Raw genomic sequence first — 27,478 nt, 5'->3', positions numbered from 1 at the left:
CTCTTTGTTCGTATAATTAGGTTAATTACTACAAAAGTTTGTTTATGTTGCCTTCTTAACCAAGGAAATGCAAATAAAATAAATGCAACGATCAAGTGCGCAACCAACCAGGCAGCATGCGACGGAAAAATGCTTGCGTTTTGAATGCTAGCAAAGTAGAAAATTAGTTTTTCTCCAAACAAATTGGAAAATTAGTTTACAAGGAACATTTCAAGTGTGCGCCATGATAATACAATTGAATGGCTTTCCTTCAATCTCTATTATTATTAGTTTTTGCTACTTCCTTTTAAAGCCTGGCGCTGGTCATATTTATTAACGTAATTCAATGCTCGGTTTGCAAGGAAAGCTAACTTAATTTAGTTTATCTCTAGACCACCTTTATAGCTAATATTGCTATGTCCAGCAAATGTTTTGCAATGGTTAGTAATCCAATATATTTTTTTCCTATTTCTTATTTCACTTCACCGATGAAATGGATATCGGTTTTGCAGGAATGCATTTTTTTGTTATTGCTGCTACTTTGCATCTCCCGCACATAGCTGCATGCTAAAAATAAAAATATGCTGCTAATAAAATCGTCTTTTTCCGATGGGATTTCCCACAAATGGAAGGGGGGGTGGTGGGAAAAAATGCTACTTCCCATTCCCAGTTACTAAATTACGTTATCGAAACATAGTCCCATCGCTAACGTATTGGCATGTTGGCTGGTATTTTGTGCAGCAGATAAAAAGCAAGCGGTTAAGTCAGGCACGAATGTAGAGCCAGCTAAATAACACTCTTTTTTTTGTTACATCGTATGTACGAAAAAAGAGGAAACTTTAAAAAAATTGCCTGCCTTGCGAAAATTATCGATTGATGACAAAATTGATCGAAACGAACGCACTGCCGCTAACGTACAGTTTTGTGTATTAGGTTTCGAAACCGAACGACCAGAAATACAGGATTTGAGAGCAGTTGCTGGCTGCCTCGAGCGTGTGGCGTGTGGTTGGGGTGGGCAAGGCGCGACGAACCACCGGTATCGCCGAAGTGTACCTTTGGGAATTTTTGGCGAAAGGTGCACGGGTTGTACACTCTCCGGCTGGTGAGAGTTTATGCTGCGTGACTCTAAATATATCGATAAGTCTTTACCGGCAGCAATGCATCAATTTAGGTAAAGTTGGCTAAAACTGTAAAGTTTGTTTGAAGAAAAAGAAGAAAAAGTTTTTCCATGCCCATGCGAAGTGGAACCGTTGGAACAGAAACGAAGACAGATAAAAGCAAAAAGGACAATAAATAGCCAGTTCAATAGTATAATAAATTATTAGAGTTTGTTTCTGTTTAAAATAGAGCGAGCGTTTGTTTTAAATTTGTACTAAAACCGCCAGAATGCTTGAAGCATCCACAATAGAAAAAAACGCCTAAAAGTATGCAAATGATTTGAATGAAGTTTTTAGCACTTATGCGTGAGATGCTCTATCGATCATGCTTCTTTTTGTTTCATAAATAAATATAAAGATAAAAAAGCTTAATTTATCATTCTTTGCACTTATCAATCCATTTCAATTGGGCTAGAAAATCGATCAACGGTGTGTGGTGCTTCGGTCGGATCGATTAAAGCCGTACTAGCATTTGATGTTGATATACCGAAAAACTGAACGGCTCATCCTGGTCGTGTCTGGTGGTCTGAGCAGAACCCGATTGGCGATGATCGTTCGCCGTGGTGGGATTTTGTTCCATCGGGAAAGTCGTATTTCCCAGACTGTACTGTTGATATTTTTCTGAATTCGCCCTGCCCCGCTGGCTGCTGGGAACTGCCATGCCGTGCAGCAAGTTTTATCAAACATTCACGTTTGATGTGCATGGCAGTATTGTTTTGTCTATTATTGTTTTCCATAGCTTCCTATTGCGGTATACACAACTGTCGCTGCGGTATACGCGAGTGCACATGCACGCACACTAAGCATATGATGCATTTCCTCCCGGCGTTGCACTTGCACTGCTGCGGCGATGCTGCACAGGTGTAGAGTGTAGCAAAATTTTACCGATCAATGTTGTTGATATTTAATTTTGCACCGAATTTCGTGGCCAGTCAGCGGTACTGAACATATTTTCGGTATACTTTCTACGCGCTCTATGCTTTGGTGTTTGGTGTTCCAAGCATTTCTCTCTCTCTCTCTCTGTGTTTCATAAGGTTTCCCCCAAACCCGTTGCCCAATGGCGTACTACGATAATTGAACTGATAATTAATTTCGTCCCGTACTCAGCTCAAAAGGCATACGGTAGCGGCAGCATGATCGAGAGTGTGTGTGTGTGTGCTAAAGGTGCTGCATATGACCCGGTGGTGTGCATACGATGATAGCAATACAGAACGGAATCCTTTCCTTGCGTTATCAACTCTTTTCCGCCCTTGCCGGCTTTCCGGTTTTACACGCGCACTTTTAGAACACAACGAACCGAAACACGACGTTGCGGAATGACATAGATATAAGCGTACCGAGTTCTCGGGTTAACGGTAATGATTTTATTAATTTCTGTCAAGGCCTTTACCAAACACGGGAGAAATAGCTCGGGATAACTTACCACCACCGATCTACAGCGATCGGCAAAAACGGTCGCTGGAAGAATGAAATAGCACGGGTGGTTTTCACCCGGTGGTTATAGGATAAATTTGCACTACTTTTTCTCTGCCACACCGGAGCGCCTTTTTGTCTTAACGTGTTTGCATATTTCAATTCTATGGTTTTCTGGTTCACTGATTCTATCGTTTACCAGGAATAGTTTAATAAATTTGCCAATCGGTTTGAAAAAAAAACTAAGTGCATATTCACGTTTATTAAATTTAAGTTAATATACTTTTATTGCTCGCGTAGAAAAATTATAATTTTCATGTTGGTATATTCTTATTTTATAAATTGTAAATCAATTGTTTCATAACAATATGTACCGCCATTAAAAATAGAAAATTTTAACATTTTTTTTTTGTTTTTTTTTCTAGCAAAAGCGAAGTGTTAAGCTATACATATTAAGTCTACTTAATAATAGCAATACAGTTAATATATTTTACGACTAAAACACTTCTAGTATACTTATAGTATCAGCAAAAAAGATATTCTAATTTTCAATCCTTACAATACTTATTGTTTTGTAATAAACTTAAAGCATACGCAAATTTCAAACAAATAATTTATTTCTTTTTCTGAAAACAGCATCAGCTTAACAGAGCTTTGCATTGAAATATTCATCAGAACGGTGTTTTGTATTGTTTCCCCTGTTCGTACGATAGCAAAGTATCATTCGAGTCGAGCGATCGATTGATTTTCCTCCCAGAATCCATGCGTTTGTTGGTGTACGAAATTTCCGTTCGGTGGAAAATTGATTTCTATCCTATCCGCTACTTGGTATAGTAGTGGTTAGTCCCTTGGCAGTTTGCTTTAACTCTGGGCTAAATTATGAACCCTTCACACAAGTGTAGGAAGACATCGTAGCCAATGGGCAGTGGTTTCCTTAGCTTTTTATTTCATTTTCGGCTAAATAAATGGGATCATTTATCGGCAAATGCATGGTGGCCGGTGGTCAACAAGCTTGGGTGTGTGTGTGTGTGTGTGTGGAAACGGGAGCAATTCTTCTTTTTTAGCTATCCTTTTGAAACCACACAGATCGTGTCACAGACTGTCGTGCGAGGGAAGAATCGGTTTGGCGCTAAAAAAACGAGGCCAAAAAAGTCCTCGAAGGAGTAAAAGCGAAGATAATTATTTCGCTGCGGTGGCTTTCAATTAGGAGCAGAATCTTCACACACACAGAAACATAATCTACACACAGTGCAGGTTTCTATCGAAAAATTGAACGGTCACTGCAGAAGAAAGCTTTTCCGAATAGGACGAATCGAACGAAGACGATGCCGCAGTTTAAAACCACGTCCAAGTCATCGGCGCGTAGGAGAGGAAAAATTGTCCATGTTCTTGCTTTTTGCAGCAAAAGTTGGTTTGCACTGGACACGATTGAACGCAAGATGCACTCCGAACCGCGCACCAAACAGACAGACAGACCACCCGTTTAGAGTTTTTGGAAAGCGTTTAAGAAAGCGTAATTACATTCGTATCACGTAATTAAGTAAGAAGAATGACCACAGCACAGCTGTTTAAATCGGGCACCCCCGGGGTGGGTTTTTAGGGTTGGTTAAGATCTTGAACCGGGGGGGGTTTTTTTGGACATACCACCGATAAGAACAATATTTATCAAACTGTCACCATTGTACGGTGTAGGAAAGCCAAAGCTTAGCTATGTTTGAAAATGGCCTATTGCAAGTATTGTTCGTTTCTTTATTTAATGCAGTTAACTACGACCCGGAAGAGGATGAACATGCGGCTAAGAACAAAAACAAAAACGGCTATTATGGCAGCACGACGGGCGACTCGGGAGAGAACAACAATGCACCGATCTGCCGGCAGCCGGGTGTTTCATCCGGTGGCAGCATTGCCCGCAACATGTCGATGAGGTAAGATACCATATTTGGGTGTTCTTTAAGGCATTGGGAAGTTATGGAAGCAGGAGGAAAATATGAAATTTCGATTTTAAGTTGTTTATTTTGAACTATAGAAATTCTTTTAAATCAATTTAGTCATTCCCATAGGCTCGAAAGCCTCAAAACATGCCTTGATAAAGAGGTCAATTATAAATTTGTCAATTTATACATTTTTATAAACCTTTTCTGCTTGGTTTGTATTGTTAGTTAGGAATATTATTACAAAGAAAAAATAATCCCCTATCAAAACTATCTTATTTTATATCAAACCTGCCGTAATTTGCTCGACAAAACAATTTTATTTATAAACCAATTCTAACATTTCATGCTCGTTCTGCCCGACACACAGTTCCAAAATACACGAGGACGATCTGCGCCGCGAAATTCAAACCAACGTTCCAATGCTGGCACCGGAAGTGATGGCCATCTTTGCTAATTCGCAAATTTTCCAGTCGAGCGCACCACCGAAACAGCAGACGTCGAAAGCGACCACCTCACCGGCGTCGGTGAAGTTTGCCATTTCCGATTCCGGTTCACCGATCGAGGTGACACCGGTGGCCAACAACACCGCCAGCAAACAGGTCACCGATGAAACGTCTGCGGCAATGCACGTCGATGGTGCCGGAGGTCGTGAACTGAGCTCCGATAAGCTACTGCAGCGGCTCGAAGGTAACTAGAAGTTCCAACTTCATGTCGATAAACTGTCTCTCATCCACCTGATTGACCTGATCACCGGAAAACACAAGGTGTGGGGGAAAATGGAAAACAAAACATGAACAACCAAACAAACAAACAAACAAACAAAAAATAATCGACCATCATGTTAGCTGCTTCGACCTGAAGCGAAGCAGTCCCATCCCCGTGAAGGGTGACATATTTGTACAAAAGCGGCTCACACCACACCAAAACGATCGGTTCCCATCCTAGCAACAACGAACCGAAACCACCGCACAGAACCGGGGGGTGGCGGAGGGAAAGTCGGGAAAAGTTTCATCCGTCGTATCAGGGTCAAAGCTTCTTGCTTTCGAGCGTACACATAAAGTTGAACCGTGTATGAATGGCTAGTCAAATAGTTCGGTAGTCTGTCGGTTGAATGTTTGGTAGAGCTATTATATTAGGGAAGAAGGAGACTGGGTAACAAATCCAACAGTGATGGTATGCGAGAATAGTGGACAAACAAACGAAAACCGGTTATGAGGTCACAGTTCTTGTATAAGTAATGTCTAATCGTATGCTAACTAATGTACAACTAGTATTAAAGTGAGGCGAAGATTCATTCATCCTCGATATACTATAGCCAAAGAACAAAAAACATTTAAAGCAACAAAAAAAAAACAACGAACACACAGACTCGCATGATGCATGACACCGTTTGGATGAGGCAGCAGAGGTAATGCAAGGCACCGGGAGCTTCAAGAACGATTGGCACAACCTTAAGTTCTCATGCAAGACACACACTCTGCATGAGCTTCACCATTTTATCTAACATCGATAATAATGTGTACTAACCCCGCACGGTCATTGAGAACGGCAATAATATGGGCCTGTAGGAAGTCTTACTAGCAAAAGTTGTGGTGTCGTCACGGGGGTTTATGGGTATATAAGGAGATAAAGTCGGAAAGGAAGATGGATTGGCTGCGGGACAGGTAAGTGTTTCCCGTCGCCTACAAAAGTTCGATAGCTGCAATTGGCTTTTGGGTAGTTCATACAAAATTTGCCCCTAACCGTTTGCTGTCATTCCAAATTAACACGTCCTTTTATTATGTCTTGCTTTTTGTTGGTGTTAGCTAACCAGTTATAAGATGCCTATGTTTGTAGTAATATGTTAGTTATTTGCTCTATTTTGTATGTTTTTCTCTAGCAGTCGCATTATGTATTAGTTGTATATTAAAGTTGTTATGGAATGGGTTTTTTTTATAATTAACTACAACCAAACGAAAAATCTCAATTTCAATTCCAGCATTTAATAGACTATCACATTTTTAAAACGGAATATTGCAGATACCTAGTAGTTTGTCAGATCAAGGATTGATAAATATCTCAAGCGAGGAACATTAATTCTGCTGCCCAAATGTCTGCTAACAAATTTGATTAACCTGAGGGATAAGTTTATCAGTTCGTTGGTAATTGGAAAATGTTTTTCCTGTTTAAGTTTTTTCCTGACACAATCAAGTGTGAAGATAAAACGGGCTACCATTCGCGATGAAAATGATAGTTTTCCTATTTTATCTCTACCACCCAGATTTGGAGTGTTCAGGGTTGTTTTTATTTGTTTGTTGATTTAGTATAGTTGACTTATTCGTAGCTTTATCGTTCCGTTTTGTCGCAACTTTATTTCCTATGCACTCTTTCTTGATTTATTCAAGCGACAGATTTAGTTTGCGATTATTTATGTTTTTTTTTTCGTTTATATCTTTAGTTCTTACGACTTTTCCTCATATTATTTATGCTGAAGAAGTTCAATTAATTTATATATTTTATAATGTAGGTAATGTCATATTTTTTGCAAGCTTTTGTATTTGCGGGGTTCAGACCAGTTTCCTTTCAAACAATATTCTAAGCTTTTCATAGTACTTGTGCTTTCTTTTTTACAATTGCTTCATACATTAGCAACACACAATAATGCGCACACATCCATTCATTTACGCACCAGCTCCGGCCAGTCATGGTTTGCTCTAAAGGGCTTTCGAGAGTGATAAAATTCAAGAAGAAATAGTTTCCAACCGTATGCCATTAACGTGTGATGTGGTGCTTTTATTACAGGTTCTACCAGCGGCGGCAGCATGTCGGACGAACGTGACAGTCGAGTCGTTGTTATTCCAGCTATCGTCGAGGAGGAGGACGGATCAGATGAGCAATCGGGAGATTCGGAGGTCGTCTTGCGACCACCACGTAACTTCTCCGAGCTGAGTCTATCGAAATCGATTCCGAACAACAAGACGATAAGCCTTCTGCAGGCAGAAATGCCATACTTTTCGATTCGACCGGCTAGCGAGAATGATATCTTTACGATATCCTCCGGTGCTGGGGGTGGCAGCGGTGGTGGAAGCGGTGGAGCTGGTGGTGCAGGAGGTAGTACGTACAACTCCATCAGTATGACTCCAGAGGTTCCTGCCATTTCGTTCTCGAACCTACCGAAGAACTACCTAGAGACGCCCGTTATCGAGAAGTACCGTGAGTCGGTGAGCCTGTACTCGATTCAAACGGCCGGTATTAACAGACAGTCGCAGACGGATGATCTATCGATGCCACGGTACTATGGCAAATCGGATCTGTTTGTGTCCGGCATAGATCGAGCCAACAGTCGCAGCGCCGATGCGGTAGAGATAGATCATTCCGAGGACGGAAGTGGTTCGCTGTCGCTTAGTAGTAGCTCACTGGCTAAGGGACGTGCCAGAAACGTGGAACGCAGCAAACGCCTGATGAACCTACGCACGGCATTACCTCCGTTGAATCTGGGACTGGTGCGTGGTAGTTCGGCATCAAATTTGCGCGATCGGCGGGAAGCTCGCGAATCACGCGAACGTGACAAATCGGCCAAAATCAAGGAAGGGCTACGTGTTTAAGGCATTGTTTCGGCTACATTTACTTAAAGCAGAAGAGAGAAAGAACTTTGTGTGCCAAGTACAGTATACGTGGAGGTGTTTCACCATCCGATAAACGATTGTTGCTTAACAATTAGTTGTTTTATTATTAGAAATAATTTGTTGTCGTAGTTTTAGGAAAGATGCGCAAGTTATTAAACAAACGAAAAAGCAAGTGTTCAATTGCTTTCTCCTCTTTTTTAGGGGTGAAGGTGAACGAATAGATTCCACAGCTACAATTGTAAGATACATTTCAATAAATTTTGGTATTAAATACTACATAGGTTATAATTGAAATCGAAAAACCAAAACGAACAATCCACTGGGGTTTGCTACTACTTCTTATGCTTTGCTACTAATTATGATGACTTTGCATTAATTGCTTAACTGAGGTTACAAACCTCCATAGGAAAAACATTATTATCTACTATCTATCGTATCTTATCATAGCTGATATTATACCTATAACATACATTTTTGTTCCGCGTATTGGCAAAATTTGGTGTTTAGTTATGTGTATTTATAGTGGATTATTATCCACTTGTCTTTTTCATGGGTGCGGCCCGGCAGTATATGTGATAGCAGCGCCTTTCTTTCACACGCCAGGACTGGTACACAAATCTAATCTGGATCGTCTTTCCACCTTCAGAACTATCTTCAGCTACGTGTAGAGAGAGCAAATGAAAGCGAAAAGAGAAGAATATTTGTGTCATGGGCTTGGAAACTAAGGAAGCCCATTTGTAAGCGTTGGTGCATGACTCAGCGTCTATTCTGTTTAAGTGCTGTTTAAAAGCTCTTACAGAACTTCAACGCTGATTTATTTCTTGTTCAATGGTTATTATTTAATCGCTTATTGTTATTGTTATATTTTTTTGGTAGTTGGTACCATTTTAAAGATTGAGCATCAGATGATAAGATCATTCAATATAATGACACGTGGTGATATTAATAAAAAAAATCGTCTTCAATGACTAGTTCAATCATCTTCTTTTTATATTTTTTTTGCTCGGTTAGAACGGCCTGGCCGTATCAAGACTTATTTTACCACGTAGCAGGATAGTCAGTCCATGCTACGGGGGGACGGTCCGGATGGGATTTGAACCCGGTCCCTGCCGTGTGGACGGGCGCCGTTTTTCACATGCACCACCGGGCCGCCCCATCTTCTTTTTTATACATATCAATTCTTTTAATAGTAGGGAATTCCAAATTTTAGCTACAAGATTGTTTGCTTATGTAGGATATGTGTCTACTGGATTTTGCTATGTTAGTTCTTCTACTTTAGTGAATTAATCATTTCGGTTAACATAGATTGGTTCGTTGCAGTACAGATGAATTATTAATAATGAAAATTCGAAATTAGCTAAACATATTATTAGCTCACGATTATACCATCAGTAGTAGTTTGGTACGATTAATTCAGAAAATTAAATTAAAACAAATTAATAAACATTATGTTTCCAAGTTCCTAGTTTTCCTATCGATGCATTTCCTATGATTACGGTAGTATTTTCACTGGGAAGTACAATGACAGCAGCTTGACATTCCTTACAACCGAAGCTGCCCGAAGCCGAAGCGAATGTGTGGCAGATGATACACCTAGCGTAGTTGTGTAAAATAATTTTCACGCTTTTTGCAGGGAATATATGCAATATTTCATTATATATCACAATTACGATAATTTAAGCTTATTTAAAATAAACACATTTGTACACTGAGTTCGGTAAATTATATTTTACACAAGTAATTTAGGGTTTTATCAGAAAATTCATGCTACGTTTCGTAATACAACAGCGGAACCAATGTGTACTGTCATTAGTGTATCATCCGCCGCAGTGGACGCACGTTCGTGTTTTAGGTGAGCACACACACAGGCTTGCAAAAAAGAAGCAACCTTCAACGCGTGCGGTTGTCGGTAGTCGTCGTGCTCGATTCCGGTCCGCCAGTGAAATGGTTTAAGAAAGGTAATGAATGAAAACAAATCCTTTTATCAAAAAGCAATTAGTGATTTTGTGTGAATGCATTTGCTGAAATGTAGTAAACCTAAGTAAGAAGAAGGTGCTTAGAACAACACATTCGCAGAAGCGCAATTTGTGGCATGTGTGCATACTCTGTTTTCATATGAATTATGTTTAATTTGATACAAAAAAGTAAGTGTGTTTGGTGTGTGGTTGTGTTGTGTGCGCACGAGCGAATAAGATGATGCTTCAGAGAAGCGAAAGGAGGAAGCTGTCTATAAATCGATTGTGAATATTATCTGCTTTAAATCTCTGGCGTGGTGTCCGTGGCTTTCGGCGCAATCTGGGTGTGTTTGATAGGGAAAGGCGCAAGTGTCCGCGAGCGAGGAATGCAACTCATCTGCATAATAACATCGCGGTTATGCTGCGGGCATTGCAGCGCTTATGTTGTGTGTTCTAATGCATGTCTTTCGAATAGTACCACTACATCGCCAGCACCGCAGTCAGTTCTGATAGCTGCAGCGACATGAAGAAGAGCGTGCTGTTGTTACGTTAGTTACGCACACAAACATCGTTCAATCGATGCATTTATCTAATCGGTAGCCAAAATTTTGCTCCACCATGTAGTTATCGTGTGGTGCCGATACTGTGGTTTCAGTATAGAAAATAAATTGGCAAAAGTCCTCTGCACGTTTCTTCAGTAGGAAAAAAGTCCCAAGTGGTGCGTATTTTATTTTGTTCAACAACGAGCATGCCTTGTTTCCGTCGGGTGGTGGTGATGCTGATGATGTTGAATGTGGTGGTGTGCGTGTGCAGTGTACAACATCGATCGAACGAATGTCGAAAAGGAGCATGAGCAGGCCATGATGTCGATTGTGTGTGTGTGTGAGAGAGAGTGTTTTGTTTGTATGTTGCTACGTGCAATAGAGCAAGCCAGCATCCATCGTACGGTCCTTGTTTCGCTTCTTCAGTGCTCAGTGTTAGCTTATCCTTTAGGACGAGTGGTGGGTGTGTATGTGTGTGATCCTTTTTCGGTCAATGCGTCGTCAGAAATCCCAACATAATCCGTAATGTGTTTCACGATTAGCTTCACGAATGGGTGAATTTTTATAATGTTTGTGTGTGCCATGTTGTGCCTCACGCAACCACTGTAACAACAGTAGCGTGTGCATGAGCGTGAGTGAGAGATCAAAACAGAATTAACCGTGAGCCGTAAAGATAGCCGCCTCGGGAAGTTCACCTTTGGATGCTTATTAGTGATTTGCTAAATTTTAGATAAACGGAAAATGCCAAACTAAATCCCCACGTTTAATGGCGTGCTGTGCTAATGTAGTGTAGTGTGTGCAGTGTACCGTACAGGTAAAAAAAGAAGAGGAAACGATTGTTCCGCTCGAATCAAAATGCAATTACGTCGTTATGCAAACACAAGACCCACGCACACACCCATTCATGGGCTTGCATACGCCGATAAAAACAAACCCCATAATTTCGAAGGGTGTTTTTGTTGCTTGGTCCTTCCGAAACAAGATGACAGATTGCTAATATCCTTGCGAGTGGCGTGTGTTTGCGGAACGCGAAGAAAAGTTGTGCATGGGGCGGCGAAATGTCAAAATCGATAAAAAAAAAATATCGATCTAAATTAAAAACATGCAGCATCCGAGGAGCAGTTGCAGAGTTTGAACCAAAAATTGTTCAAGTTCTTGTTTTTTTTCGCCATAACTACTTTATCATCTCCGAACCGGTGAGCAATTGGGTGAATGGAAATGTTTGCAAGTGTGTGAAAGTGTGTTTTTATGTGTATTTCTTCATTCTTTTTCGATTTCTTTTGCATGTTGTGTGTGTTGGGTTGCGTGTGCTCACAAGACGATCTGCTGAAGATTTAGCAATTTAATTTATAACATTTTGTTTGTTGCATATTTTGCATTTACTAATTTAACACAAATTTACATACAATAACAGTGTACTAAACTAAGAAATAATTATTTGTAATATCTTACATATATGTGTTATTGATATTAACAATGTTAATGGGACATGGAGGCCAGACCTGGAGCTTAACATATTGTGAAATGTTATTATACCCCAGATTCTCCTACAAATCGGGATTTTATACATTCCTTCTTTTTTTGAGAAACTCGAAAAATGGTAACAGCGAGGAAGCATTTCTAGGACTGACCTCGGACCGTTTTCCATCACCCTAAGAGGGTGATAAAAGCGATCAAGATTAGAAAATGTAAATAAAGCCATCCACACACAACGGGATGACAGCAGCAACATACACGCCTACTAAGAGCAGGAAAAGCACCCTCCAAACGGTGTAGAGAAGCGATCATATGGATGATAAAAATGATCTAAACGATCACAAAACACCCCATCCTAGAAGGCGTTTACCTCCGTAGGCGTTCGGGAATAAAAGCAAGCGGCACAAATCTTTCTTCCAGATGGCAACGTTGCGACGTAGCGATGGTTTTTGTTCTTATTAACTGAACCGGAGAAAGCACTGCGGAAGAGAACGAACATGCCTCGAAATCAAAAATCGATGCTTCCCAGTCTCTTCGAGTGAATCCAAAATCTGGACCGTATTTTGACATTTTCTGCTGTTGAAGGTTACTCCGATGGGACTGGAGCAGCAGATAAGGCGATGGTAGCGACTTGCTTGTTGTAATGTCTTCTGTGCTCTTTCGAACCCGGAATCACCAGATTTATTTGCATACGATAAGCAAACCCAACTTGGTGTGTGGTCAACCTTCCATTACTGCACTGATTGTCAATCGAGTGATGTATGGGATTGATATTTCTTGTACTTTTCCCCTCATGTTTCGTATGGCCCGTATCGCAATTTGTGATAAGAATTCTTGTATTCCGACCCGAAAACAATTTTGCCGACCACGGTTGCATTCCTTAGTTTTACGCTTGCCCTGCAGAGATGGGGTGGAAAAAAAGGTTCGCCAATTGACCGGTACGCCATAGGTTTCCAACGGGGCTACATAAGTTAGGATGATAGGACAACAGATAAGATGAAGTAAAACCGTCCGAAAAAACCATATTCGATCGTTTGTGAAAAAAAAACGTTCCACACATCCGTGACCCGATGTTGTTGCGTGTGAAGGTTCGTTTTATAGGTTTTTTCATAATTTGGGTGTTTTTTTTTGGTTGTCCTCCCAAAAATGCTTCACAGTTAGTGGGGCTTTTTTTCTTGCCGAGTTGCTTCCCAAAACGTGTGTACATTATCAAACCAGCAGGTCTATCATTTTTTGTAATATTAAAGCCTAATGGGGGGTTTAAGGGTTTCACGCTCAATTAAACGATTAAATGGTTTGAACGCTTCGTTGAAAATGGTGGTCCGAATTGTAAGAAATTTCTTGTAATCACCGATTCATCAACCGCAGATGAATGATGAGATGGAAACGGTCAACGATTTTTCAACATATGGTAATCGCATGAAAATGAAGGGTAGAGTAACTGCTCCAGAATGTTCTGTTAATTAGTTTGAATTTCATCTAATGTTTTTTTACTATGGGTAAAGCAAAACACAGATAACCTGCAAGGGTGTCAGATTAACTGTTATCAACAATTTCGGACCTAAAGACGACATATTTCACATTATATTGGTTGGTAAAATAAAATCATTTTAAATTGAAATTAATTGACGAATAAGTGGCAAAATTTGCTTTTTATAAAATGAATTATTTTACTTCTAGAGCTTTAATATCATTATTTGTTGATATATTTTTTTGATATTTTTACCACACATTACTGAATTCGCAGGGATCAAGAGAAGACAAAAAGTTTTATTTTATTTTTGTTTAAACTGCTAACTGTATAAACTAAACTAAACGTATTTTTGAAACCCTTGGTAGTAATGTTGCTGAAAAACATAAATGAAAATACAAGTGCAAAAGTACGCAACAACCAATTTTTTTCTAAAATGGATCGAAACGTATTCCTTTGTGTGATGCTGTGTTTGGCTTATCCTTCAAACGTGTCTCTTTGAAGCAATACTTTGCGCTATTTGCTGTACTTTCGTTTCACATAACTCGTCTCGCGTTATGTTTCGAATCCGAGACACTGGCTGGACATGAGTTGCGGTTAGAAAGAAACACGATTCGTTGGAACTCTTAAAAAAAAGCGCAAAGAGATAGCGATTGAGGGATGGAATGTAGTGTCGGGACAGTATGTTCGGTATTTCCTCTCGAACGTCATCCACACTACAAGTCGACATAAACGTCACTGGACACCACTTGAACACAACTTAACACCTTCCGCAATTCTTATCGAAGTGCCATTTTCCGGCTCTCTTAAGGGGTGAAGGTATTTTTTTTGCTTCACAGATATCTACGATTTCGTTGTCCAGTTTTGAAGGCGGAAGGAACTTGCTGCTTCCGACAAAGGTCGGCTTGAATTCCGTTACGTTTGCATTATGAAAAAAGAATGCAATTCTTAGCACGTACTGGAAAGCGTGGTTGTCATATAGTACATTCCTTATTGAGGGTGAATAATGATCGCGTGATGTGTTGAAACAAATTTGAGTAATTGTTTGATCACTTCAGTTGGGGGAATGAAGGGGAAATGTGCGTTATAGTGAGACTTCATGGGGATTTTTATTTATTTAGTATTCGTTAGTTCATTCAGTTTTGCAATTAAATTTAAATTTATTTTATATAAATGAGCGATTGATTTTATTAAAACTAATTGATTGCTCCCTTCCCTTCTATTTACATATATTAAACTATTATATATTCAGTATTATGACAAAATGTTGGAATAAAATATTGTGAATAAAAAAAAGATAATACGGGGTGCTCGGGACCACCGGACTGGTGCCGGTTAATCGATTTCCACGATTTGTTTGGAACGTCAAAATCATTTCTAATATATCGTTTGGTCACAAATAATTTTAACCAATCTGACATCAGTACATATGTTTACCACGGTTAAATAGCTGTCAATTTTTGACGCACGGTTAATCCGCCCGCCGGTTAATCCAAAAATCGCCTCGGATAATCGACGTTCTACTGTACATGAAATGAGTTTGATAATAGCATGGCAGGGATATTTTAAAACCAGCTGCTTAAAAATATATTTACAACTAAAATAAAAACTAAAAAATACTCACATAAGAAATGCGAGAAATCCTCGAGATGCGGAAATGTCTATAATACTTGCCTATTGGCGAGAGATTAATAGCAAACCTAAAGTATGGCATATGCCTAAGGTTACTTAAGGAGAAGGTCGATCACAACAGATATTGAAGAATCCCAAGATCCTCATTGTTCAGAAGAAAAATTGCAGCACTATGTAGAATCTATTCTATTTTCCTTACGAACCAGTAATATGGTTGAAATGATTCCAATTAATATTTTTCATAACCTACAATGAGTTACAAAAGGGCGGTCCGGTAGTGTATGTGATAAACGGCACCGGTCCACACGGCAGGACCAGGTTCAAATCCCATCCGGACCGTTCCCCCGCAGCAAGGACTGACTATCCGGCTATGTAAATAAAATAAGTCTAGTAAGCCAGAAATGGCTGGCGTGACCTGTAAGGTCTTTAAAGCCAAGAAGAACCTACAGTGAGTCATAATGAAAGTGCCAAAAAGCCGAGTTACGGTTCGCCGATTTGCCGATCCACTGGCCTTATCTTACTTTTAATTTATCGATAATCCGAAAATGTGTTTGTGTGCTGTGTGCTCAACGAAACATGTGACTTATACATCAATCGAGTTGCTAATAATACTCACCTGTCGTCGACTTAAACTCTCTAACCAGCCTGGATATTGCAGAACAGCCGGAAATGTGAGTTAAACCACTTTGGTAATATCGCAACTTGATAAGGGCATGCTTTTTCTTCGCTGTCAACGTTGCAACTGCCCTCGTAAGGTTGGGTTTCCCAAGTTCCCTTAACTAAGGATACATATTAACTTAATTTTTCATAATATTTCCATCCCATCTAGAGCACACCGTAGAACGAGGGGGAACTATATCCTTCCATCTATCGCACTAATGGGTTATGATAAATTTTAAAGTTGGATTAATGCGTACAGTGCGGTGCCGGTGTTCCATTCCGGCTAATATGCTGCTCGGAACGGTGATGTAGTTTCTTAGAGCCATACCTTTTTCGTCTTGTGTCGCTTCATATCCACCGCGGGAAAGCGAATAAATAGAACGGATGATACTGTTAGCAAAGGGGATTTTTTTTCTCTTCTTTTTCGCCTTGCACCACTAAACCCATTTCAACCGTACCGTTAAGCTGGAGCAGTTTTTCGAGAGGCATACTTTCCTCCACGAGGGGTGAAGATGAAGGCAACTTCATCCACTTCGTCTCTGTATCGCGTTTCGGTAGCGGTCCGGATATGGATGTGATTAAATTTTCATTATCATCGTACTGGCGCTGTGTGGGTGCCGATCCTTTCGGATGCTTTCTTTCGATCGGTTAGGGGTTTTTCGGTAACGGCCAACTAATGCACCGTACGATACCGGGGTGGAGGGAAAAGATGGTTGTGCTGGGTCTTAAGATGTGGAAGAAAATTGTGTCATTTTGTATGACGTTTTTCATCTCCACCATGAACTCATCGTATATTGCGTTCCCAGCTTAAGTGGTGTGGATGAGCATAATTCAGTATTAATCTGCTTGCAAAAAAGACACACACACACACACGTATACATTCCTGACGGATATCAGTGGAAAAGTCGTTTACTTGTTCTATTCATAAATTATGCGATTCGACTTTTCTGCGCCACGTGAAACAAGCGCTATCGTAGTTGAGTTCGCTGATTGCTATTGGGCCAAAAGGGAATGATTTTATGACGGTGGGATAGGGATACGTTATTACGGATGATGGAGTCTTCGTCTTCGAAGCGTGACTAAGGTTGCCGATAATGCTTATCGGTGAGTTTTGCTATTGTTTGTTCGCGTTACGCAAAACCCCAAAAACTGACAAGTAATCATCATTATCAACGTTCACTGATGTGTGCGAAGGTGCTGGTGAGATATTCACACATAATAGAAAATATGGGTTACAAAAGTGTTATAAATGGTTGCCCTGTAGGACAAAGAGAGACAAGAGAGAGAGAGATATCCTTATTTATAATGTTTCCTTGTGTTATGTGCCAATTTGTTTTATGTACGATTGAGAGTAGAACAAACATTTATTTGTTAGAAATAATACCTTATTTTTATTTTATTCATTTTATGTAGCCTATTTGCTTATTGGCTGAAAATCGTCTTAAATTCTATACTTTTTTTCAACTTTATATGGACTTTGACGTTTGGCTGCTTATTTGCTGTCAGCTTTCCATACAAACAGCGTAGCCAAATTAGCCTGTGAAGGTATTTTATATAAGAAAAATTTTCTAATGACAGTTTCGATCAGCTTCTCGACAAATGTCAAAACAAGTCATTTTTATAGCAGTTCTGAAACAGGTTAGGTCATGTTCTCCGAATGAGGATTCGGATGAATGTTGGTTGAATTGAAATTTAAAACAACATTGAAACTATACATAAGTTTAATTATTTGAAGCTTTTTATAAATAACTATACAAATTTTTACCTGTGAATTGACAATTCTTTTATGTATGTATGATTCAGACAAATTCGTGCATTTGCTACGCTTTGTTACTTTCAAACTTTTGTTAAATAAATATGTAAAATTTCACGATTTGTATGAGCTTTGTCTCGTTCCATATGATCTTATTAGCTTAATTTAAACATTGTATAGAAAATCCATGTTAGAACAAAACAATAGATGAAATCATAGCTATATTTCGAAGCTGTAATTCCTGTTTCGTTAAAACGCCTTTTTACAAAACTGCAATCTAATGTCATTCTTTATGTCAAATTGTTATGGCCTTGAGGAATCGTTGCATGATGATATTACCTGTTAACAATTTCCCGCTCGATTCTACTCGATTTTTTTTACAGATACGGGCTAAAAATTGTTGCTTTCTAACTTAAGGTATCATAGACCCCTTTATTTGCTTGCTTGGAAAGATCGAAATAGATATCTACTTGTCAACAAATCAGATCATAATTTCGCAAGTTGTGTTAACACAAGGTTTACGGCTCGTTTTAAAACAGAACTTTACATACGGCAAAGGATTATTACTACAAACGATGGGCACATCAATACTGTGGACTGTTTTATTTAATTATTGTGGCATTCTATTTCAACATTTGCATTTCCAAATCGAGAAAAGAAATGTAAACAAATCAAATTTTTACATAATGTTTTTCATTTACCCTTACCCAAATATTTCTTTCTACAAAAAAAAAACTGATTCGTAAAAGCGACATTCTCTTCGTTCTTTAAGACATTGTCGCAGAAGATCTTCTTTAAAAGAGCGGCAACATCAGTCCAAATCCTAAACCGGTGCGTGAGAATCACGTTTCAACTAAACCAAAGCATCAATAGTAGCTGCGTGCTAGTGGGATTTTACTTTTCTCGATGAAGTGGTCCTTTTTTCTTCGTTTTGGTGAGAATTATCTTCAGCCATCGCTAGCTCATCAGCCCATCCTCAACCTCTAATGGCAGGGGTTTGGGGTTGAGTTGTTTGTCCCGAGACAAAATCCGGCAAGATCATGCTGCCGCCCACCGTTGAGGGAGGGTGGGTTTTTTTGATAGCTTGCAACGTAAAAGGCTATACATTAGCCCATCGTTACATTGGCATCATTTCTTATGGGTTGTAAGTAGTGGAAAGATTGTCATTTTAGAAGGTTTAATGCTAAATGCATGGCCCACGTGATCAACGTCCCCCGTGTGTCGTATCGCACCGCACCCTTACCTGTGCATGGGCAGAGAAACAATGCTTTCGATTGTGATTTGAAGTAGGACGACATTCAAAGAATTCTGGTTACCTTTTTTTGGTTTGTTTATTTGTTTCTCCGTTATGTAAGGTCTCACAAAAGTGGCAAGAAAGGTATTGCGTACGTGCATTAGAGCCTTACTGCAGTATCCTTGGCTGTAAATCCGTCGTATCCTTTTGCTCTGCCAGAAGGAGCAGTATTAAGGCATGCAGTCGTGGGATCGACTTTCAAATGACGTGGGTTTCGCTAATGTTTGTGGATTAATGTGGAGCATTAAGGACGTTGGTTGAAACGGAAAAGGACAGCTCCCAGCCGGATGGTCCGTTTAACGCTTAGCTATCGCTAACACAACAACTGTGCTTTGTGTGTGTTTCTGGAGCTTTTTTTGCTTTTGCTTTTTGCACTGTTATTACTCGGATATATTGGACGGGGGCAGTTGTTTCTCATTGTTCTTTTCGAACGAGAGCAATGTCAATTTCGTCCAAGTTTTAATGTCAAACCAAGGACATTTGGTAGATTTATGTTATTTTTCCGAAACTTCTCTCGGGCTGACGAAAGCTTCCAGTCGGTGTGGTTGTGGTTTTAACATTTGCCGAAGTGATGCTGAAAATACAAAACCGTTAAAGTTGAAGTACTTGCGGGATTCCCTTGTGTCGAGCGTGTGTTTGCGTGGATAAAACATCTTCAACCGCAACGATCAACAGACGCGGGTCTCGGGTTGAATATAGCGGCAGAAATTTAAGACAACTCCAAATTTGAACATTTTGTCAGTAGGTGTTGGTTTATTTGATGTACCAATGAATTGACAAAATAGGTTCCAAAATAAATCTTAGAAGCGTATTCGCTTTTGGGACAACATTGGACAGATGTGAACTTTCGGTCTGGTTTCTGTAAGAGACATATAAACTCAGCTATGCTAAGCAGCTTATTATTTGCGCGCCCACACACACACAGTTTGAATGAAGCTTTGACGTGTCGTCTTTTGGGCGGTAGGCAAATGGTTCACTGGCTTTGGAAGATGATTGAAAAGTTTATTAAAAAAATATTAGAGACAGACATATAGATAGAAGGAGAGCATTAAATTTCAATGCAAAGGGCAATCGTCTAGCTGGATGGAAGATGTTGGCAGATGAATTGCTGTATGAAATATTGAAGTTGACAACCAAACCTGTTTAGGATAAAATGGTATAATTCAATGTTTTTAGCGAGCTATTTTGATTGAACTTTAAGTATTTGATTATTTATTATACATACATACAGTTTATTTAATTAATGTAAATTTTTTTGTATAATTTATCACAATTATTATTTTTTTAATGAGATAGAACGGCCTGGCCGTATTGATTATTTATTATAAACTGTATCAAAACAAATAAGGTAGATTGTGATAGGAGAACTGAAAAATAGTTTTTTTTGGAAACCAACTGAAAAACATATTAGGATTGTAAATAAGTTCGTGCGGTTTTAGTTTTAGTGTTATTCTATTTTACTTTGGTGGAATCGGGCAACAACGCCATTTTGAAGGATCATCTTCAGGCTTCCACTATCTGTCAATTTGCTGAAGTGTAAACAAAGTAGTTTCCATGAACTTCTAAAATGGCGACATTTGTACCGCATAAAGTGTTTTTGCTGGGAGTTCTGCTTCATTACTTCTGCATGCACAAATCGGCTACCGAAAGTCATCGTATATTACTGGATGTTTGTGGTGACCATAAATATACCTACATATGGCTACCCTGGCCATGCTTCATCATCGACACCAAAACCGAAACTTCATGGCGCGATGGTCACGTTGTGTATTTGGTGGGATCAGCTGGGTGTGATATACTATATGATAATGCTCGACCAAATGTCGCAGCACCGGTGAAAAAATATTTGGAAACACTTAAATGGCATGTTTTATCCCGCCCGCCGTACAGCCCAGACATTGCACCTTCGAATTACCATCTGTTCCGATCGATGGAACATGGTCTAGCTGAGCAGTTCCTCTCCAATTATGGAGAAGTGAAAAAATGGATCGATGCATGGATAGTGTCCAAAGAACCGTCTTTTTTCCCGAGGGAATCCGTAGTTTGCTGAAAAGATGGGAAAAGTAATAAACAGTTATCAATGTATCATAATAAATCTTTGAATTTCGCTAAAAATCCGCACGAACTTTTTTATACACCTGATATTCTCTCTCTCACTCTTCTTGGCTTTTAACGACCTTACAGGTCACGCCGTCCATTTCTGGCTTACTAGACTTAATTTTACCACGTAGCCGGATAGTCAGTCCTTGCTACGGGGGGACGGTCCGGATGGGATTTGAACCCTGGTCCTGCCGTGTGGGCCGGCGCCGTTTATCACATACACCACCGGGCCGCCCCTACCTGATATTATATTTATTATTAAAGAAATATGGAACCAAATTCCTTAATTGTGTCTGTTATCAAACACAAAATGTATCGTTAGAAGAAAACAATTGAACAACCGTTGTGCTCAAACCAGTGGCACCAAACATATTTGTGCTTTATTAAGAATTTATACGCTTCACGCTTCGTGTCTTATTGCAAAATGTTGCTAAATCTGAAAGGACTTTGCGCTTTACCAAGCAACAGTATGTTGCACTCAAGGGGATGAACTGCTGTGAACCAAGAGTTGAAACATTGGGACCGGTTTGGTCGTTTTTTCTCATTTTGCAACTAACTTTTTGTTATGCCAACCCCAAATAAGATGAACGAAAAGACGCAAATGTTTCAAGTACTTTGAAGTCCGAAACAAACAAAAAAATGTGGAGTTTTGGGGAGGGCTTCTGTTTTCGTGAAATGATCGACTGAAGTTGTTGAACCGTTGGACCGTGGATTATACAAGACCGGTGCAAGGAATGGCCGCAAAGAGCTGAACGAAGGGAAATTCTTCTACTGTTACGCTATTCGTGCAATGCCGTCAGGGTCACAGTTTGACAAACCTTAACAACGTCGCTGGATTTGGTCCCAGGATAGAAAGGACAAAACGGGGAAATTCATTCCTTGTCATCGTTCGTCGTCTGTCCTCATCACAAGAGGGCACAATGAACATTTCAATCACAATTTAATTACATCACCTGGCCCCTGATGTGGAACGTGAAATCGATATCTGGTGGGAATTTGAAGTATTCCTGTGCAGCGACGAGTTGTCGCTTAGTAGTAGTGTACGACGGAACTGAACTGGGCGGCCTCTGCCTGTGTCTTGTGTGTGTGGGGAGAGAGGTATGATGTTGGTATGCTGTCAAGATGCTGCTTTTCTCGTGCTGCGCGATCCATTCCAGTGTTTCCGTATGTGAAAGCTCGTTGCCGCGGTTGTGTTCGTCGAAAACCGAAGGATCAATGGGGGTGCGTCAAACCAAAACTTCCCAAAAAGTCCTTCGAAGGAAAGGCTTCAGTTGAGTGGTGCTGCTGTGTTCCTTCTTCTATCCACGATTGTGCTTCAGCAAAAAAAAAAAAACGGGTGAGGAAAAAATGAAAGAAGCAAAAATATGTGACCAAAAAGGGAGTCGAATGACGTTGGCTCATCAATCCGAAGGTCCTTTCAATTCGCGTGTACGATGTGTGCGTGCAAGTTTCGCACCGAATTCGATCAATTTTCCTTTCGGGCTTCCACCAGTTCTGCTCCATCGCAAGGGGTTGGTGGGGGGCTGGTTTTGTTGTTGTTGGTGTTTTAGGGGATGGTAAGGAAGTAATTGAATGTCTCACTTACGGTGTTCCGGGAATGTGGATCGCCCACAGCTCGTTCGCAGCTCGTTTGGTTCGGCGAGTTTTGGGGAGCTTTCTTTTTTTGGTCTTTCGCTCACTCTCGCCTGTAACGGGTGGCGGGTGGAAACTGTTTGAAATGCGTACGATGTGTGATGGACACATTTTCGGAATGGTGTCGATGATCAATTATTGATGAGATAACTTTTTCGGATTACACAACACACCTGCCTAGTCGTCGTGGGTGGTTTTATTGCAGCAGATGTGTGTGTGTTGGTAAGGATGGAAGGTGACGGATGCTTGGAAGTGAGAAAAGTAGCATTAGGCAATTAATCTAGTTGGAATACTATACCTTTTTTCATTATGGGTCATGGTATGGAATATGTAATGTACCATTATTTATTTTGGTAAATTTGTAAAATTTTGCAACAAATTTATTTTTCACTCCTTAAGGATGATTTTGCATAGGATTTTTAAAATATTGTATTTCAAAAAAAGTTTCAATCAAAAGTTCCAAAAAACAGAATAAGAGATTGAGTAAACCCAATTGAAAAATAGACATCTTGAATAGAAGGACATAATCGTGAAGCGTACATCAAGTGTATGTAAAATTTCCAAACATTTTCCCAATTTTTGACTCTCGCAACTCTCGCAACTCTGTTTCAAAGGTGCAAAAACATTTTTTGCTCAGGTGCGATGGAGATTAATGGCCATATGCGGGAGAGGTGGCTTTTGAATGCAAGGATGCGTTTGTTCGCTTTTCTTTTGCAAGAGGATTATCGATCGGCGTGGGTTGTCGGTCTATTGGTGTACAGGTGTTTCGTACCGTTCGCGATAGTATCGTAGTAGAATGATGCCGAAAAACCCCCAAAGGTGTGATTGAAAAGTTAGCCAAGTACCACTCGGTCGGTTTGGTTTGTTGTGCTGTTGGAATTAATTTCTAGCCGCGTACTTGACGGAGGATTTCGATTTGGTGTGCACATTTGGAGTCTCACAAGAGATCTGGTCCACCATTTGCACGGTTTGATAGTATGTGGATGCAATCGTTCGTGGGTAGAATGGAATGACTATTCGTTTGTGTTGGGTTCATTAGAGAACGATGTATCGTTTCGTGTCCTGTCGGCGATCTGGTATTCCCAGACTGAGAGTTACTGATGCTGATTCACCAGCCAAGCGTTGCTGTTGTAGGCTTCCCTGCCGCGAAAGTACGATTTCTAATGGCAAGGATTGATTTTGCTGTACTCTTTGGTGGCTTAAAATGAAGTTCTAAGGGCCACTGTTCGTCTACAAAGACTATCGCCGTAGGACAACTCCAAACCATGCGCGTATGCAATAAATGATCCAAATAAAGTTTGCCTGCTTGCTTCGAAACATTTGCCATCCTAATGGTGCTGCATAATATATACATATTGTTCTAATGCAAACGTACATAAATTGTAAAGGGTGTGCCCCCAGTGTTAAGCGGACCATTATGAATAGATCTACCCTCTACTGGCTGCGTCAGCATACTGCCTTCGTTCGGTGGAAAGCTTTTTCTTCTTCTTCTTCATGACACCCAGCACTCCAGTCGTTGTGGTTTGGTGAAATATGATACTTTAAAAGGAAAACCCACCAGGGGGGAGGGGGTGTTTAGGGGCGTTGGGTGAAATGCCACGCCACATGGAAACTTCGCAACTACTCCATCAACAACTTTTTTGTCCATCTTTAATGATAGGAAATGAAAGCAAAAGGGGAAGGGAAAGACAGTTGCACTACTATAAATAGCAAAAGATCACGGCTCGGTGTTACGATTTTTTCCTTCCTCCTTATGTCTATGTAGGAGTGCAACGATATAGATTAAATAGGACGGCTGGATTTTTTATTAGACTTATTTTTACTTGACAGCAAATGGAACAAAATCCAAAAGGTTCCATAAATCCAAAGCCTTCATACTACGAAAAAGAAATAGTTTATTTTTCCCCTTTTTAGTTATTAAACATTTGTTTCTTAATTAGGATAATAGAAAGCTTAACCATAAGTCGGATCGTTTGCAGTTTGCTGGTAACGATGTTTTAAAGCTGGGAATCCTACTGGTTGAGAAACTAGTATGACTTTTTTCATTTGAGTTGATCAATGGCCCCTTGGTGTAGTGGTAGAAGCGTTGGTTCTTCACACGGATAGTTCAGGTATCAAATCTCAGCTAGACCGCGCTCTCTCACACGTGAGATTTTTAAAACGAGTTACAAAAACACATCTTGCAAAACGCTGATAATAGACGATTAATTTATATTAATTAGGATAAGTGCTCCAGTTGCGTGGAGGGCGGCAGCTGTTTTGCAAAAATTACAACACTTTTTTTAATGATTAGTTTTTTTTCCTGTTTTCGTCTGAATGCTAATATTTTCCGACAACCTGTATGATATTATTTTCGGCAGTGAAAATTAGGGGTGGTAAACGTTTCAACCAATGTAAATGATAAGAAAAATAGCTTTTAATCACTTTTCCTATCTTGTATTGATTGATGACTACTTAAATAAGTAATTTTAAGCTTCCAGTTTCGCCAATTCCGTTTATAGCATGTACAGTCGCTTAGCAAATAACTCACAAACATCAACATCGAACTTCCAAAAAGTCAATAATGATTATAAACTATTTCAAAAAAAGTTGACTAATCTTTAAAATTATTTGATCTTTCAGAAAAGCGCTAAGGAGAAATCTATAATTTGTTCCTTGATTCGCTTGTTTCTAATGCCTGTCAAATTATCGACTGACAGTAAATCAAACGAAAAATGTTGAATTCTCCTTGAAATTTTCGATATTTCAATAATTATCGATTAAAAACCTGTGAAACTTCTTATTTGAAGAGTAAATATTAGCTTTCATCTCACGTAATATGAGTAATATTCTGTTTTAATTAAATTATTAGGTCCAAAAACATTTAAATTATATTCAATTAAACAAGAAAATTATATGAGTTACTTAAATAATTGTTTTTAGTTGAGTAACCATGAAACTAGCAGCATTTCGAAATCGAAGATATTTTCAACCAATATCACTTATTTTTATGTTACCAATCATGTTTACTCCATAACGTGTGCGAGTTTTTGTTTATTTGAGAAAAAATCTGACAAATAAAAACCAGTGTATGTGTGTGTGTTTGCCTTATGCTGAACAATAAATAACATGACCTTAGTTCAGAAACTCACCGTACATAGCATAGGAACGGAAACAGTATCTCCTGTTTGTAGTGGTAAAAACCTGAGAATAACTGCAAAGCGAATAAACTGCAAGCTTACGATGAAAACGACCAAGAGTAATGTCCTTAGTGGAAACCAAAACCAACCATTAAAGCAAACAAATAGAAGCAAAAAAAAAAACAAGAATCACATACTCAAAAAAAAAAACACTCGCACACAAGCAGAGCGATTGTGTGCGCGAATATTACGACCACAGGGAATGCGAATGGACACTTTCCGCAAGGACGAAAACCGTCCTGGTTTTGGAATCGTTTGCGTAGTTTTTGGTCACAATTTCGAAATAGGAGACAAAGGTAAAAGGGGCGATGGGTGTCATGCGAAAAGGAGATGCATCAGACTTATGGTATGTTATTTTTATTGTTACCAGAGTATTACGCTTCTGCTGCTGCTGCTGCTGTATGTGGGAGAGTGTATTTTTGTTACTGACCGAAAGTGGTCATGAGCCTCTATTCTGGCGAATTCTGGTAAAAATCACTTGAGCTGCTGTTGATAATGTTTCATGGAGCGGAAAATGCGTAAAGAAAGCAAAGTGGATCTATCAGTAAACTGGGAAAGTGTGTATTTTTCAAAAAATAAAATAAATTTTTTCTTATTTTAACATTTGTGACGATAAACTAAAATGAATAATATGTTAAAGAATACGAAATAGCACCTCCAGAGTTAATAATTCTTTGTCTCTGTCCTTATTAAATCAACGACATCCAGGATGCGAATAAAACATGTAAGAACTACGCAACACACCCGAAAAACTAGGAACAATCAGTTCGGATGGTGTGGAATACACCATCAAAAATATCACCACAGTCAGCAAATTTACAATGCCCAACCACCTAAGCACACGACCAATTTGGTGTTACTCATTGTCCGCGTTGGCACTTTTTATCTGTCTTTCCCCAATTGCCGCGCAAAAGCAAATGCTCCAAAAAGGGGGTCCAACCACGGCAAGTGAAGTGAACTGTGTAAAAGCCCGGAAGAGGAATGGAAAAAGAAACGATCTAGGGCTAGATGCAAACAGCCGTGCTTCTTCTGCCACAGTCGAATGGCATCCGTGTGTACTAGTAGTACGCGCGCGCGCGCGTGAGAACGCATGCAGCCGCCGTTCATTTAGCGAACTTATTTATGGCCATAGTTTCGTGTTCTGGTTGTTTAATTTTAATTGGATTCCGCCCGGCGCGACCGAAGGCTCGCGCGATTGCCCAGTGGTGGAATGTTGCTGTGCAGTGGAGCAGAAGAGGGGGGGTATCGTTGGGTGGCCACAAGCCGCAAGGGCAACATATTACTGCCCAATTCGTGCCAGTGCAGCCAAGGGTGCGCCAGCTGTGCACTGGCAAGTCCATTCCAACGATTCATTTCGACCGATCGAACTCTCTTTGGTTGATGTGTTTTTGCTCTAGTTACTGATTTTTTTTGGCGTATTTACTATTTTTTGTAAAGCAAAATTTCCCTTGTCATTGAAATAATGATTTAATTTTTGGGGTTTTTTTATAATTGCTGTTAGAATGATCCTCTTCGCAATGTTTATAAAATTATATGAGAAATGATTGAGACTTCATATGGTCCCTCTCACTGGTGTGTTTGGGTGCGATATTGAATTGTTGATCATGGTCACAGACACTCATTTGACTAATTGAAGGAATTTCTTTTATTGGGACAAATGTTGCCATGGTCAAATCATTTAATTTTATATTTATCT

At 39.7% G+C, this 27,478-nt stretch overlaps 2 protein-coding genes across 11 annotated transcripts in view; both read left to right on the top strand.

The window, feature by feature from the left end:
• Positions 1-8,396, top strand: part of LOC125762309 (uncharacterized) — a 33,426-nt gene extending 25,030 nt beyond the window's left edge. For all 3 annotated transcript variants that reach the window (XM_049424251.1, XM_049424250.1, XM_049424249.1), the window contains 3 exons: positions 4,312-4,474; positions 4,851-5,170; positions 7,265-8,396. In XM_049424251.1, the coding sequence (XP_049280208.1) occupies positions 4,312-4,474; positions 4,851-5,170; positions 7,265-8,067 (1,286 nt within the window). In that variant the 3' untranslated portion in view covers positions 8,068-8,396. The remainder of the gene's footprint in view (positions 1-4,311; positions 4,475-4,850; positions 5,171-7,264) is intronic.
• An 878-nt stretch (positions 8,397-9,274) lies between these two features.
• LOC125762290 (semaphorin-1A-like) overlaps positions 9,275-27,478 on the top strand; it is a 161,968-nt gene continuing 143,764 nt past the window's right edge. For 3 of the 8 annotated variants that reach the window (XM_049424208.1, XM_049424206.1, XM_049424205.1), the window contains exon 1: positions 9,535-10,046. The gene's annotated coding sequence lies outside the window, so the exon portion shown is untranslated. Of the gene's footprint in view, positions 11,782-27,478 lie in introns of all 8 variants that reach the window. The other 5 variants (XM_049424211.1, XM_049424207.1, XM_049424212.1 and 2 more) reach the window with 5 other exon arrangements.

This window comes from Anopheles funestus, chromosome 2RL, assembly GCF_943734845.2.
Source record: "Anopheles funestus chromosome 2RL, idAnoFuneDA-416_04, whole genome shotgun sequence".
Lineage (NCBI taxonomy): Eukaryota > Metazoa > Arthropoda > Insecta > Diptera > Culicidae > Anopheles > Anopheles funestus.
This window is presented reverse-complemented; position numbering and strand designations above follow the sequence as displayed.